A 15,820-nucleotide genomic window follows, 5' to 3' on the forward strand; every position below is an offset into this window, starting at 1 on the left:
CAAATCACGTGATTTTTGTAATGAACAGTTCCGTAGAAATGTAGTATTACTCCAGGAAATGAGTCTAATTGGCACCATTTATAAAACAAAAACTTTTGAATCAGCTCAAATAGTGTTTAAAAAAAATGTATTTGAGTTTTTTTATATGTTAAAGAAAGTATTTTTGAAATAGGTTCGATTCCTACAGTGCCTCATTTCAGTGTGATTTTCAGCAGGACACTGAGCCTCTACTCACCATGCTAACTGCCAGTCGCTCTGTCCATCACCTTATGTCTCTAAGTGAATGTTTCCCTTTTGACTATGATGTGTTGTGCTAATGTCAGTTATCGTTGTGCAGGCAATGAACAAAAAAAAATCCACATCAGGCAAAACATGTTGTTTATTTGGCCTAAAAGGGCCATAAATAAAAATGTTATTCTCTCGATTTATTAACAAGCCACAGGAAGTCCCGTGGCCGTCTACCACAGCACTTAAAACATCTCACTCCTGGCGCAGTCCAACAAAGACATGAGACCCAATTTGAGATACTGTGAGCCGCCGATAAATCTTCGAGGCTCTCTTTACTTTTACTTCCTTAGAAAAATAAAACAAAACATTGGTAATACTGTACCAAACTGGAGGCAGAGCAGAGGGGAGATGCTTTTATTTTATTTTATTAGAAAGGGACTGGGAGCGTGGTCTGGGGCAAGCTTGAATCAAAACAGCAACAACAACAATAATAAACTATGAAAAACCTTCAAAGTCTCTCTCTCTCTTTTCTTTTTTTTTTTGTTGCAAAGCTGCAGCAGAATGTGCTTGGCTATTTAAACCACTTCAGGATTGCCACTGTTTTTTTTTCACCCCCCATCAACTTCTCCTCTCATTTCTTTATGCCCTGTCAACAGTCTGTCCACTCTCTTTCTCTCTCTCTTCCTCCATTTGTGTTTTGTTTAAAATAAAAATGAAAATCACGTTTATAATGATAAAAACCTATAGCAGCAAAAAAGAGTAACAGAGGAATAACAGCTAGAAGCGAGTGAGCCCCCCCTGGATTTAGAAGGAAGGCATGGGTTGAAGAGAGGTCCATGGATTTCCAGCCCAGGGTGTTCAGGGCTTGGTGACGTAAGGGGGGAACGATGTCAGGTGGTGTGTCTGTTCCGGAGCTCATCTCCCCTGGGTGGGCGTCCTGCAGAGGGCTGCCACCACGCGGCTGAAGCGCTCACTCAGCTCCAGGGTGGAGTAGCTGGGCAGCTTGGGGGGGTCGTGGAAGCTCTTGATCTCCGTGGAGCAGTCCAATAACTTGGGGAGGAAGTCGGTCAGCTTCTCCTGGAGGTTGGCTGCAAGCGGACAGAAAGAAAAAGATAAGATTCACTGTAGTGGGCCTTACAACGTAGTGAACATTTAGATTTCTAAATGTAGAAATCACAAAGTCAATGTTTTCAATGTGGTATCACAAGTAGTTTGAAAGCGTGTTCCACAATAAAAAAGGAGATTGCTAAACTCCAGTTGATGAGGGGTCTAGGTGATAATACCAAAGATGTTCCTGAAAGGCCAGCAATTGTGAGGACACACTCTCTGTAGACTGAAAGCCGTGTTTCCACTGATGGATGATGTTTCCTTACTTGTACATGGTTCGGTAGGGCACAGGATGCATTTATTTGCATTTCCATTGTTAAAAGTTGGGAAGGGCACCAATTAAGCAAACCGTGCCGTACCGATTTTTGTTACCCTTTCTTTGAAGTACCAAGTGGTCCCAAAAAGGAGGAGCTACAAACTGCAATACACTAATTGGTCGACAGAGTAGTCATTTCCGTATGAGAGATAAAAACCGCTGTGTGTGTAGTCTCCTCGGCAAGAGTGAGAGAAAAATGTCGGCACGCAGTCATTTGTTTTATTGTGTGTTGTTTTTCCTCTTCCTTGAATTAAGCAGCGGGCTACACTGTATCACGCTGCTGTGATGTCACTATAGTTACGTAGCTGCCGTAGCCAGCTGAGTGAAACGGCTCCTACCCATAGACAGTATATACGCCAAAACCCCACCTACCAAATAAGGGTCTGCAGTCTTCTCCAAGAGGATTACTTGTATGTAGATCAGCTGCATATTATTTTATTTTTTCATATTGATTGTCAATGGGTTATTGGGTCTATAAAATGACTGAAAATAGTCAAGTTGTTGTTGCACAAAAGCCCAAGGTGGCGTCTTAACATATTTACACATCACATGTAGATTTCTTAGGACTGGGGTAGAAACACTTGCACAAGCTGGAAGAGTTTGTAATGTGCAGAGTGAAGCAGTGGCCTGATTAGGATGAACTTTTGGCAGTGGGAACAGAGGGGGGGGGGGTGTATTAGTAACCTAAGACTTTCAAACCCCTTCAGAAATATCTTTAGTAGGCCGAGTGTGTTGGGGCTGACCTTCCATCTCCTGGCCCAGGTAGGAGCACCAGCGGTTCCGCATGTCCTCCACAGCCAGCAGGTCTCGCTCCATGTCGTGCAGCAGCAGCAGGGGGATGCAGGGCACCACCAGCTCGTTCATGATGCCCAGGCCCGTGCTCACCTCCGGCTCCTCCGCAGACTCAAACATGGCGGCCGCCTGCTCGTTACATTTCTGTGGGGAATGGGAGAGGGGAGGGAGAGGCACCGGTCAATCTTCAATACGTGAGAATATATGTACGAGTTACAACAACAACAACAACAACAACTGTAGTGCATCCATTCATCAAACATTTCTTACTTGTACATGGGATATATAGCGGGAATATGTTTGCCCCTGCTCAGACAAAAGCAGTACAGCTTGACTGAAGGTAAAACTCTCAGTAAAAACTAAAAAAATGGCTGTGAACAAGAAGAAGACTATTGCCAATCATTAGCTGTGGGCTCGACTATAGAATACTTTAAAAAGTTCTGCAGTTTTGAAGGAGTGACTGTTTTCTATGATTTCTAGGCAGATTTATGGACAGTTATTGGCAGGGATTATTATATACTGGGGAAGTGGAAGTCACACTAAATCCATAAATATGTGCATGGTGTCTATTAGGGCCTTAACTGTCTTTATGAGCTACTACTGAAACTGCTGACTGTGTGGATCAAGCAGCCAAATCAGCAGCCAGACTAACGGCTAACAAAAGCCCTGCGCCCGTTTCTTTTCTTTGCGTGACGTCACTCGCGTCACTCCCCTCTGGTCAGGTGCCTATGGCTTTTTAACAGGCGAATATGTTCTCCAATAAAATGAAGATTACTCATTCGTCATCCGTTTAAAAAAATAACTATGTCGACAAACACTCTCTGTTCCCTGTATGATCGTGTGTCTTTGCTAATTCTGTTTACTCGAAACAATCTTCCAGTGTTTTCATCTTCGCCATGACTTTTTTACTTTAGTTTTCCATTGGTCCTAATAGATAGGTTAGCAGACAGCTAGAGTAGTGAAAAGCAATCCCACAGACATAGTTAATATCACCGAAAAATAAGCGAGCCAGTGGAGCTGACGTGGGCTGTGACGTTCTCCCCATGCTTTTATACAAGCTTCTCTTCAAGTTCTTGGCCCAAAACCACCTTTTGCTGTCACAGACAAACTCGCTGACCTCCTCTCTCTCTCTCTCTGTCTCTCTCTCTCTGAGGAAACAACCTGGCTTTTTTTTCAGATTTGCAAAACATCCAAGTGCACTTACTGTGTCAATGTTAGCCAGTGTTTTAAATTAAAACAAGAGCTGAAGGTAAACAGCTGAGCGGACGCAGCCAGAGGTTTTTCTGGCCAGAGATCTGAGATGAGCTTGAAGGCCTTTTTTTGAGGTTAGCCCAGGACACGCTTGTGTCTCATTGGTAATGTGTTTACACTTGCTGGCCCCTCTTCTCTCCTGCTTCCTATTCCCACTCCAATGATTACATTAGGAGCACAATGCTGGTGTAAGGTTACCGAGTGCAGAGAGAGAGAGAGGGAGGGAGAGAGACCAGTATGAGGCTGAACAGAACCAAAATACCCCTGGCCCTCAAACCAGATAATACCAGAGCCCCTCAGCCAGCTCCAAAGAGGACTGGAATGAAAAGGGGGCTCAACATCACTAAACACTAGAAAGGGATTTTCATCTGTCAGTATCGAGATGAAGGAGCCTTCAGTGGAATCTTTTTGTGGGCTGCTTGCGAGTAAAGCCAAAGCAATATCTCAGCAAAAAAAAAAAAAAAAAAAAAAAGCTATTTGATTATAGTTCAGTATAAGAGAGAAGGGGAAACGTCTGGCCATTGGAAAGTTTAGCGCGCCGAGTCACTTTAGCTTTTAAGATGACACAGAGGGAAGCCAGACAGTGACAAAGAATAGACCCTTAAGGGGGAAGGAACTGCTGGACGGATAGGTGTGAAACAGAACAGACCCTTCTTTGTCACCGCCTTCGACTTAAAATGACGTTATATATGAGCTCACAGGGAATATAAACACATCCACTGATTTGAATGGAGAAATCATGGGGACAAGCTGTTTGAAATCAATGACAGTGTTACGGGGGCTAATGCGTCTCTTTGCCTCACCAGCAAACACTCTCTGCGGTAATGTCCGAGCATCTCATCGTCGTGTCCTCTGTACAGCCCCTTGGACAATAGCTCCTTGTTGTACTGGTAGGCGTAGATCAAGTACATCAGGGCCTCCACATAGCTGGAAAGAGAGACACAGATGTTACACTCTGATTAAAAAATCCTAACCCCAAAAGTTTCACTGACAACCTAAGAGAATAGACAGTGTGTGAGAGAGAAGGGGAATAAACTCGATGAACTCATTGCACAACTAGAAAAAGCCAGCTAGTAGTTGGACAGGCTGTGAGTTGCTGCCCTCTGCAGGCCATTTTTAAACATTCACTGCAACAGTCTGGGAAATGGACTGGGAATGAATGCAATGTGCAACACTTAACTATTGTAATTTAAAGCTTTAACAAGATATTTGGAGAAGGTTAAAGGTGGAGTTAGCGATTCTGGACAATACTTGTTGTCAAAATCACTTTTTTGTCAAAATCAGTCCATGTCTTCTCACCACTACCTGTATGTGTGCTGAAAGGAATCCGGGTGTTGATACACAACCTAGGCTCTGTAAACAGGCATTGTGCTAGCTACAGTTGGCGCCGTTGTCTACATACCCTTTGTTTACATGCCAGTTTACGGAGCCTAGGCTGTGTTTTAACAGATTTTTACAGACAGGTAGCGGGTCATCAGGAGATATAAACTGATTTTGAGAAAAGGTGATTTTAACAACAAGCGTTAATCCCTAATCACTGGCTCCACCTCCTCATCTTTACAATATTAGCTATGATGAAAGGTGTCCGCGTACTTTGTCTTCTGAAAGAGCTCCAAGCCAGTCATCATGAAGATGGTCGTCTCGCGGTAATTCCGGTAGGCCTGATGCCACATCTGTATGGAGATAAACACAAGTTACATATCACCCGGCATCTTAATAATTAAAGGTGCACTATGTGACTTTGGGTGTGTCAGAGAAGTGAACCTTTTCTAAAGTTTATTCTCATAACTGAATAAACAAACTGCCCTCACAGCAAAATGTGATCCCTGGAACATGGTTTGAGGTTAGAAAGCATCCTGTAAAGTTACTGTTTCACTGCGGTTGTTTACAGCAGCAGGGCCCACAGTTTGGTTTACAAACATTTTCTACTCTTTCGTTTGGTTCCAGATGCTTCAAAATTATTTTTACTCATTTGCTGACCTCATATTCGTCGATGTTGACCTCCTCTGGCTTAATGAGGTCCAGTTTGGCACGGGCCACGTTCATTATGCTCTTACATCTGTGTGGGAGAGAGAGAGAGAGAGAGGAAGTGATGTAAAGGTGATGAGATATACTCCAGTCCCTGCCCTGCCCCTAGGCCTTAACATGGTCTCATGAATCACTCTGTAGCGTTGAGAGCACAAGTGAAACGCTCCTCCCGAGGCTCCTATTTGAGGCCACACACACACACAAACACACACACACACACACACACACACACACAAATCTAATTATCCCGCTCAAAATAGAGGAGGGAGATATCAATGTTTCACTGGTGAATATGGTTCGAGGCCAACATTGGTGTAGTTGAAAAGACATGAAGAGATGGTTAAGGGGGCACGACGTAGCTTTATGACATTAGCGTCGTAGAGTTAATAGGGAGGGTCTCTTCATATCTGAAGGCAGTGTTATAAGAAGTCATTAGTGGACATGTGTCTCTGAAGATGTGTGTTTGAACCAAAGGACAGAGGGAATGCCATCAGAGAGGATGTGTCAGGATGAGACTGTCTGTCTGTGTTGTATGTCAGTCAAGCTCTCTGCTGCCCTCTGCTGCTCAGGGGGGAGAAGTTGAGTTGATGTAAATGACTCGATTCTACTACAGTGATTTAGTTTAGCCCCCCTGTTATCCTTAAATGTACAAATATTAATTATCTATTGGAAAAATATAACTTTTTTTGTGTATTATTTTTGTTAATTACAACACAAATATTGATGTTCTATACAGCTCAAACAGCCTGGTTTGACATACGATCATGTTCATTTTAAGTTCACCCGGTTGTCCCCATAAAATTAAGGGAAAGTAATTTAAGATAAAGCAAAAAAAAAAGAAAAGCAGAGTCAAGCATTTATTATAATAGGCCCAATATTATAGGAGGGTTAAGAAAAGCAGAAAAATAAATCAAAATAAACTGAATGCACATTGTCTTTAAAAACCAATCTCATATACAAAGTTGTAGCAGAGAGGAGGAAAAAGGCTCCCCCCCATGGACATATAAAGAAAGCTCCCCCCTAGTACCTCTCATCAAAGGCCAGGTTCCTGTCAGCAAACTGGGTGAGCAGAGTCCTCTCCAGGATCTTCTTGGGCGCCTGGTTCTGGATCAGGTAGACGATGACGTGCTGCAGCCGGTAGTCCTGCTCTGGAGACGTGTCCTCCTGGGCAAACCTCAGCAGACGAGCGTACTCCAGCTTCATGGCCTGGACACACACACACACAGACAGACAGAGAATCAAACCATGACTAAAAGCTGCTATGGACCAGGATATTAGGACGCATTCAGGTCCTTTTTTGTCGACAACTTAAACATAACCTGCAAAGAATTTTACATTGAAGTTAAATACAATTTTCGGACGTGATTTCATTTTTGACACAATGTACTTGCGATTTTAAACTCATACTTACAGCAACACAGCTGTCTTTCAAGAGCTCGGACTGACATAGGAGGACTTAAAATGGGCAAATGCATTATGTACATTTTTGGATAATGCTATCGTCTATGATATGTTGAAAGCAAACACCATGTAACTGCAGTCTCTGAACTGAAATACTTTTACATTTTTCTGTGGAAAGCTATTTCAATACATTATTGGTTCACTCTTAGATTCTAATTTGCATCTTGACCATTTTCCCCCTATTCCTGTAGCTCACTTTTCACTATACCATGTCCTTATTGAGAAAAAAAAAAAAAATATTCCATATTTAATTGCTGGATCCCTTAACAAGGTTTGAGAGGCAAGTGCTCAGAATGCAAGTTAAAGTTCAGTTAAAGGATATGAGCTAAACATGGCTGGAAAAAAACTTAATTCCCTGAAAAGTTTGAAACGAGATGATCTTGGCAACATCAGAGGTGCTGGCAAGAAAGTGAAGCAGTTCAGAGCTGACGACTGTCTGAATACAGATAGCTCTGCCCCTCCAACACTGCCCCATGTCATTTGAAGGTTACTGTCAATAGTTAGAGAATACTGTGTCTTTGTCTCTCTTTCTGCAGTGTAAGAAAGTACAAAGGAGAAGACCATGAAAGAGAAGGTGAATGGAGGTGGAGGTGACAGAGTGAGTGAGGGAATGAGGAAAGGTAAAAAAGGAGAGAGAGAGTTTTGTACCTTAAAAAAGGCTGCCTCAGGCCCATTGGTTTCATAAACGCTGCTGGATTTGCCAATGGCCATAATTATACCCTGCATGTTGGGGGTCAGCATCGCCTGCCCGGGAAGCAGGGAACCACGTTAAAAACATTGAAAAAAAACAATAGCTTCTTGTGACGAAAAAAAAAAAAGAGCAAGGTCAACCAACCAACCAACCAACCAAGCACTCTCTATGTTATCTGCTCTGAGCCACACTTCAGCACACCACATGCCAGACAGCACTCAGCACGTCCATGCATTGGTTAGAGTGAGAGGGACACAATTGTGAGAAGGGAGGGACACAGCCGGTCAACGGTTCGACGGCACAATGCGCAATCCACTCAGGGATATATATGTGTGAAAAACCAAGGCTAGCGGCCACATGACAACTGCGTGTGACAGTGCCAACACAGTGCAGGAGACACGGGCTGGAATACTGACAAACAACAATGCTACACTCAGAACATACTGACCTACAACTACTGCTGAGAGCAAGCCAAGAAACAACTATGCTTTGACAAAAGTCTGTAAAAAATCTATTCTAAACTTTCCCCTCGTAAGTGCATTTAGATTTAAATACAAGCGGAGATTACAGGTGTAGTCAATGATTCTGGAGAATGCTTGTTGTCAAAATCACTTTTTTGTCAAAATCAGTGAATATCTCCTCACAATCTGCTGTCTTTCCGTACTGTGTGTGAGCTGAAGAAAATGCAGTGTTAATACACAGCCTAGGCCCACCGTAGGGGGGCCCACCGTAGCGAGCAACATGCCGTTTAAAGAGCCTAGGCTGTGTATTAACACCAGATTTTTGAGGGCACACACAGTACGGACAGGTGGCGGATTGTGAGAGGAGATATTCAGTTTTTTGACAAAAAGTAGATTTTGACACCAATGCTTTCTCCAGAATCGCTGACTTCACCTTTAAGTATCATTTGGACAACATACAACAGCTTATTCAAATCTCGACACTTAAATAAGTGACTGGTTTGAAGAAGCAGACCTAAAGCCCTCTGCAAAAAAAACCTGTGGTAACTTTGTGTGCCAAGATGCAGAAGAGACTTTTCCCACCCAGGAAGGCCAAACGATATTGCATTTACAACCTCAAGCAGATGCTGAAATCAGTTGTCGTTTTTAGTAAGATTTTCTCAGGTGTGAAAAACCTTATGTAGAGCCATGTGAACTGGCCACAATGCTCTCTCTCCATATATGCGTTATCAAACAGGCACAGGCTTCTCAGCAGCACACAGAGGGAGCTGAGAGAACTACCTCGTCATCGTACCCCCCCTCTTCTGACTCAATGACAAAGGTCCCCACGTTAGGAATGGCCACCTCCACTGTGACCAGCTCAGGAGCAGGGCTGGAGGGGGGGGAGGAGGCAGGGGGGGGAGACTGCAGAGAGAATGGGACAGATGAAACAGAGAAGGAGAAAGTACTGATGGAAAAGGCAGGGCATGTTCATGTAGAGAGGGAAAAATGAAGTGACATTTTTTGCAAAAGTAGCACTCAGATAAACTCCTATTATATCCAGACACTAGAATATTTTAGGAATGGGACCGATACGATCCAATATCAGTATCTGGTCCGATGGCTGCAATCTACTTATCAGATATCAGATCCAAATTCTCAAGTCAAATTTTTACTATGAAAGAAAATGATATTTTAGGACCACAGCTTCATGCTCAAGCACTTGGTAAATATAATGTAATAAATAAAAAGTCTTGTAAATTGTTAAGTAGTTGAAGGTTTGCTCTTTTAATTTAGAATTGCAGCGTTGCTTGAGCCTTTAGAAACGTACACATATTATCACCACCATCAACTAAATCGGATTGGAAATGAAAAATTGGATAGGTTAATTATGTCTTACAACAACACTCATATGCCTTTGTGTCTACTAGAAAGAAATGTTTGGGCTCTGTTGAGGTTCTTCTCTCCAAGCTGGCCATTCAGTGAGAAATTTCCTCTTTGTGTTACTTTCAAAATCGGCAATAAAATCTCTGTACAGTTTAAAAGGAAAAAAGTTAACCCATCTATTTGACCTGTGTCAATATTTGGCCACTCTGGGGCATTGGGTAAGGTTTAAAGGGATCAAGAATTGGATGCCGCCCAACCCTAATAGTATTACCATATTAAAAATGTTTTGTTGCCAAAATGACTTTGCATTTAAAAGTAATAAAATAGGAGGCCTGAGCAAACAATCAGTTCTAGAAAATGATGAAGATGACAGCGGCTGAAATAAAATGACAAAATAAATATGCAAAAGGGAACACTTTAATGATTAACAGGAAGAAACAGACCTGTACAAAAGACATGAAGTGTGTGTATGTGTGAGTGTTTTACATACAGCGTTTAACAAGCCTTCTGGGCTCCTGTCCTCCTGCTCAGCCACAGCCCTGGAGATGGCCCTCTCTGTGTCCTCCTGTAGGTGTTTGGAGTCGTTGGTGGGCGACGGCTGCTCCATGTACTCTGGCTCCTGCATGGGGACTGCATGCAGGACACACAGTCACACACGCGCATGCTTATTTACCTTAGAAAAGTCACGTGCTATATATATTCTATTATACACACTAACATGTAAAGGCAGTTCAAGTCTTAAGGCTTCAGGCCAATATATTCCAAGGTCACTTCTTCATCCTTTTTATAACTCTCCAGGGAAAATAATATCTTTTCTATGTTATCTACCCAGTATTGATTATCAATGTAAAGTATTCTCAAGTGTAATGTGAACTTGGCGAGCCTAACCTGCATTGTCTGGAGTGCTGGACTCGATGCTCATTGGCTGAGGGGAGGAGGATGATTCGCTGGTTGCAGTAGCTGCAGCAGCAGCAGCAGCAGCAGCGGCTGCCGCGGTGGCCAGAGCCAGCTTCTCCTGCTGGGCCTTGCGGAGCTGCAGGGCGTCCCACTCCAACATCTCCTTGTCAAACATCTCGTTGTCCCCCTTCACATACTGCTTCAGGTCTGGGGGCAGCTTGTCCATGCCACTCAGGATCTGGCCTGTCTCTTTATCAAACTCCTCTGTACAGACAACATAGAGACAATGAGCGTCATTTGGTCTGGTAAAATAACAACAACAGAAAAGCATACCGTGTTTTGTAGTAACTTTAGACAGAAAAGCCTCGTTTCCACTGAGCGGTACGGCTCGGCACACATCTATTTTTCATTTCCATTGTCAAAACATGGCACACGTGCCACACCTATGTTTGTCACCATTTCATTGGGGTCCCAAAAGGGCAGTGCCGCACAACTGCAGTCCGTTGATTGGTCAATGTCGGCATGCAGCTCTTTGTTTATTGTGTGGTGTTTTTCCTCTTCATTGAATCAATCAGCGGGCTACACTGTGTCCCACTGCTATGATGTCACCATAGTAATGTAGCTGCCGCGGCTATCGCCTTTCAACAGCTCTGACCCATCTAGTCTTTAGTCGTTATACTCTGACCGTCCAGCATAAACCCCGCCTACCAAGTAAAGGTCCTGCCGGCAGTGGAAACACAAGCCAGATCTAGGGTTATGGTGCCCTGCTGAACCGAACTGTGCTGCTCAGTGGGAACGAGGTGATGAGATGTTATGAAAGGAAAGAAATGACTGAATCAGTCCTTCGCTAGGAAAAAGAATATCACATGTCATCTTTTGGACTGTAATTGTAAAAGTCCAATAAGTTTTGAAAATAATGTCTCAGCTCATTAAAGTCTTACATAATTCCTACAATAGTTCATTAAAGCTACTTATGAAGCTTTTTCCTGGCTAAACCTTGGTCCATGTGTACCTTCTATGAGAAAGGGCTTCTTGTCGTTGATATACATGAGACAGTAGGCGCTGGCGTTGCGGTAGCCTCCAAACGAGTCCCTGACCAGCTCCTCCCAGGAAGACTTGGTGACTGAGATGTCGTTGTACTTCATCCAGCAGCGCTGGTGTGGGTCGTAGATGTAAGCCCAGTAGTGGCCTGCGTTAGCCTGGCCCTCGTGGACCAGCACCGCATGGAGCCGGTATGGAACCTGGAGCCACACACAGGAGGATTTAAAATGATAGTTGACAAATTGAGCGGGTCATTTAAATTTTTTATCTCACAGATATGAATGAATGAAGAGTGCTGCTCACCTGCATCATTGATTTGTCAGAGTACATTAGGTCAATGGTTCTGTGGATTCTGGATATACTTCCCTGCAGATCTGGGCAGAACAACATCACATACAACCTATTAGTAACAGCCAATCTAAAGCTTACTTTTACTAACAATACAGTGAAAGCAGAAGACAGATATATCATGCAGACATTCTGTACATGCAAGGTGTCCTTGAATTTTGTGAAAGATGAACATAAGTAAAATGTATTAAATTAATGTTTTGAAGGAGCCACAACAGAGACTAGCATCAAGGGCTGTAAACGTTATGCAGCTAGACGTACCGCGGGTGTCATTTTCCACTTCGCTCCTCCAGCGGTGCAGGCAGCCTTCCAGCGTCCTCAGCTCTTCGTCAGTGATGTGTCGTGGGGCCGGGTGCATGGGCAGGTCTGGAGGGAGTCTGGACTGGGTGAAGGGCTTATGGATGGGAACTCTCTGCTGCTGGGCTGCAGAGGGGCCCGAGGCAGAGGCTGAACCCTCTAGGGGGGGCAGGGAGTCAGGCTCTGCTGTGCTGCAGGGGGAGGGAGGTAGAGTATAGGAAATCACAACAATATTCAAGTACACATATAAAAGGGTCTGGTCTAATATTCTAAAACCAGCTTTTTGCAGCCTTAAAGGAGTACACGGTGTCAAGAGAATGCTTGTGGATATTTTGAACTACTTTAACTGTGTCCTTAATTGACGCTCAGAGCGAGTGTTCCAGCCTTTCAGAACTTCAGCGGTTTGATCTTAACCAAGCAACTGTGTGGCTACTATCATCGAGCCACTGCGTTAACATAGACACTTTTGGAGCCTCGGGTGTGTATAAACACTAGACTTTTTTCCAGCGCACACACACACACTAAGGACCGGTAGCGCATGGTGAAAAGATAGTGGCTAATTGACAAAAAGTGTTTTAGATTACAATGACTAAGTATGCCTTTAGGTAATGAGAAACCAAATCCTGCCTGACTAACCCACACTGCCATCCCTAAAGACATTCCGCTGGCATGGAAATACAATATATTATTTGAAATGGGTCCTCCCTTTGTACACCCCCTACATATTCACCTGCCCCTTAGGGCATAGAGAATTGTGAAAAAGAGGAAAAGCAGGGGCAGCAAACAGCAGGCTCTCTCTGTTATGAAACCCACCTTTGTGTGGGCTGCTGCTGCTGCTGCTGCTGCTGCTGCTGCTGCTGCTGCTGCTGTAGTCCTGTGGTGCCCCCGGGGGGCGCTGACGAGTCTATGTCCTCCACTGGGGACGTGCAGACCGGCTTGCTGGAGGCAAACTCCATGGCGTACTGGAGGACATCTGCCAGAGGGAACCTCTTGGGGCCAGAGCCATAACTCAGATACCTGGGGAGAGGAGAGGAGAGGGGAGGAAGAGTGAGTGAGAGGACAGCATGACAGCAGCATAGGACACCTTCACAGTGAGGGATGGCTCTCCAGGGTCTGTCTGTTGACCTTGGGCTAAATGAAGCGCTCTGAGTGGATGAGTGGTAGTAGTAGGCCTACCTCTCCAGTCGCTGTTGGAGCAGCGTCAGATGCTCTTTCAGCCTCCTGATCTCCTCCCTCTTGATCCGGGTTACGTCCCTGTTCCTGTCCATGTACCTGAAGACACACCAAAGACCACAGGATTAATAGTTATCTAATGCACAGACAAATACCGTAGATTCTATAATAGACGCGATTGCTAATATTTCCACTACCTGTCCATGTAGAGCATAGAAGGGAACTCCAGTTTGTTGTGGATCTTCTCGGGCCGGCCCAGTGCTTGGTTGAACTCAAATCTTGACAGCTCAAAGGTCAGCACAGGAGGGAGTTCTGTGAACCAGTGCTGAAAGACACATGGAAGTTCATCTTGAGATACATGCTCTGTTCAGATTAGAATAAAAAGTTTGGTAAAGAACATTTCTCCCTTCAGGACAGAGCTCAAAGGTCCCACCAACGAAAGTGTATATATTTTTGGCTGCGTATTTAGATTTGACCTTCCATTTTTCAACATAGTGAAAATCTATATGGCGATGACATCTAAATAATTTATCATACATTACTTCATCTAGGACAGGGGTCGGCAACCTTTTCTACTCAAAGAGCTATTTGGGACTGCCTCCCAATAAAAAGAAAGCACTCGGAGCCACAACCCATTTTGACATCATATATATGTGTATATATATATACATATAACCTGTATGCTATGTACAAAAAACTATACTATGTTGCATTTAACCTATGGTTTTCTCGCCTGCGCATCGACCCAGTGCGCCAACGGTGGTGCAAAGTGTCCATTCCCCCATAGGGCGATCCCCTAACCCTCACGAGAGGGGTGCCGCTGGGCAGAGCAGCCGCTGGGCAGAGCAACGTCACACATCTCAGTGTTCACGGATGCATCTCTGTCGGGCTGGGGAGGAACCTGCGAGTCTCACGTAGTGGGCGGCGCTTGGCCTGCCCCCGTGATCATGCATATAAACGCATTGGAGTTTCTCACTGTGTGGAAAGTAATCCAACACTTTGCCCCAATGTTAACAAATCAACATGTAATGATTCGCACGGACAACAAGGCGACAGCAGCATACATCAATCGCCAAGGGGGCGTGCGCTCAGCGCAGCAGCTGAGCATAGCGAGACGTTATGCTGGACGCACACACACTTGCTCTCCATCAGAGCAGTGTACATCCCCGGTGTCCTAAACAGAGGGGCAGACATAATGTCGAGTGGGGGGCCACGAGACTGGACTCTGCACCACGATCTGATCAATCAGATATGGAGCGAGTTTGGGAAGGTGGAAGTCGACCTATTCTCCACACGGGAGAACACACAGTGCGCGCTGTGGTTCTCTCTCAGCGCGAAGGACAATCCCCCGCTCGGGGTGGATGCGTTCGCTCACAGACCGTGGCCGAACACACTCCTGTACGCTTTCCCACCCGTCCCTCTGAAGTCTTGGACCGAGTCCAAGAGGAGCGGCTCTTGGACTCGGTCTCAAGCACCGCAACGCACGAGTGCGCCGTGGTTCCCCTGTCTCCAGCGACTGCTCTCGGGGCCGCGATAAAAATATTAAAAACTTTTTATTTAAATGTTACAAGTTTACCAAAATATTCAAATTCAGAATTATATTTTAAAATGAACAAAGTCACAGGGAGCCACAACAGAAGGATGAAAGAGCCACGGGTTGCCGACCCCTGATCTAGGAAAATAAATTACTTTTTCCCCACACCTGCATTTGAATTGGCGTTTGGAAAATACTTCAGGTGCAAACTCACCACATAATTCACACCACAATACAAAAGCTAGAAAGGCATACAATTGCAGAACGGTGAAAGTACAGTGGTGGTAGGAAATGCTTTAAAAGAAATGAAAGCTTCTGACGAGCTGCAACATGGTACAAAGTCGCTGCAGCCGCACAATACGTAAGGTCACAGTGAACTTTGACCTCCAAAATCCCTCAAAGTGCTCTTGACATATTGCGTTCACAATACCCGAGGTCACAGCGACCTTAACCTTTCAAATCTATTCAATTCATCTTTTAGTCAGAGGCGACATTCGTGCAAAGTTTGAAGAATGAGTTACTGGGTTCATGAGGAATGAGGTTGAAGTTATGTTGACCTTTGACCCCCAAAATCTATTGAGTTCATCTTTGAGTCACAGTGGACATCTGTACAAACGTTAAGGTAAATCCATCAATGCGTTCTTGAGATATTGTGCTCACAAGAAGGGCTTGGCACAGAGGGAAGAAAGTGAGTGTCATGCTTATAATGTTGGACTTTCTCTGTTCCCCCTCATCTCAACCTGAGACCAAACGTCTCCAAAACAGTCTTTTTTCATTAGTTTCATTTCACATCACGTTAGTAATGGAATTAACACAGCTGATTAGATCCA

General features: G+C 44.4%; 1 protein-coding gene across 2 annotated transcripts in view; it reads right to left on the reverse strand.

Annotated features, from left to right (window-relative positions):
- Window positions 1-361: 361 nt before the first annotated feature.
- The window catches only part of usp25 (ubiquitin specific peptidase 25), a 30,291-nt gene continuing 14,832 nt past the window's right edge, over window positions 362-15,820 (reverse strand). For both annotated transcript variants that reach the window (XM_080040610.1, XM_080040609.1), the window contains exons 11-24: window positions 13,654-13,781; window positions 13,460-13,555; window positions 13,097-13,300; window positions 12,248-12,474; window positions 11,942-12,012; window positions 11,610-11,838; window positions 10,589-10,861; window positions 10,191-10,330; window positions 6,750-6,928; window positions 5,675-5,753; window positions 5,288-5,367; window positions 4,498-4,621; window positions 2,395-2,587; window positions 362-1,316 (exon numbers count right to left, since the gene is read on the reverse strand). In XM_080040610.1, coding sequence (XP_079896736.1) covers window positions 1,144-1,316; window positions 2,395-2,587; window positions 4,498-4,621; window positions 5,288-5,367; window positions 5,675-5,753; window positions 6,750-6,928; window positions 10,191-10,330; window positions 10,589-10,861; window positions 11,610-11,838; window positions 11,942-12,012; window positions 12,248-12,474; window positions 13,097-13,300; window positions 13,460-13,555; window positions 13,654-13,781 — 2,196 coding nt within the window. In that variant the 3' untranslated portion in view covers window positions 362-1,143. The remainder of the gene's footprint in view (window positions 1,317-2,394; window positions 2,588-4,497; window positions 4,622-5,287; window positions 5,368-5,674; window positions 5,754-6,749; window positions 6,929-10,190; window positions 10,331-10,588; window positions 10,862-11,609; window positions 11,839-11,941; window positions 12,013-12,247; window positions 12,475-13,096; window positions 13,301-13,459; window positions 13,556-13,653; window positions 13,782-15,820) is intronic.

Source organism: Ammodytes marinus, assembly GCF_949987685.1.
Source record: "Ammodytes marinus genome assembly, chromosome: 14".
Classification (NCBI taxonomy): Eukaryota; Metazoa; Chordata; class Actinopteri; order Uranoscopiformes; family Ammodytidae; genus Ammodytes; species Ammodytes marinus.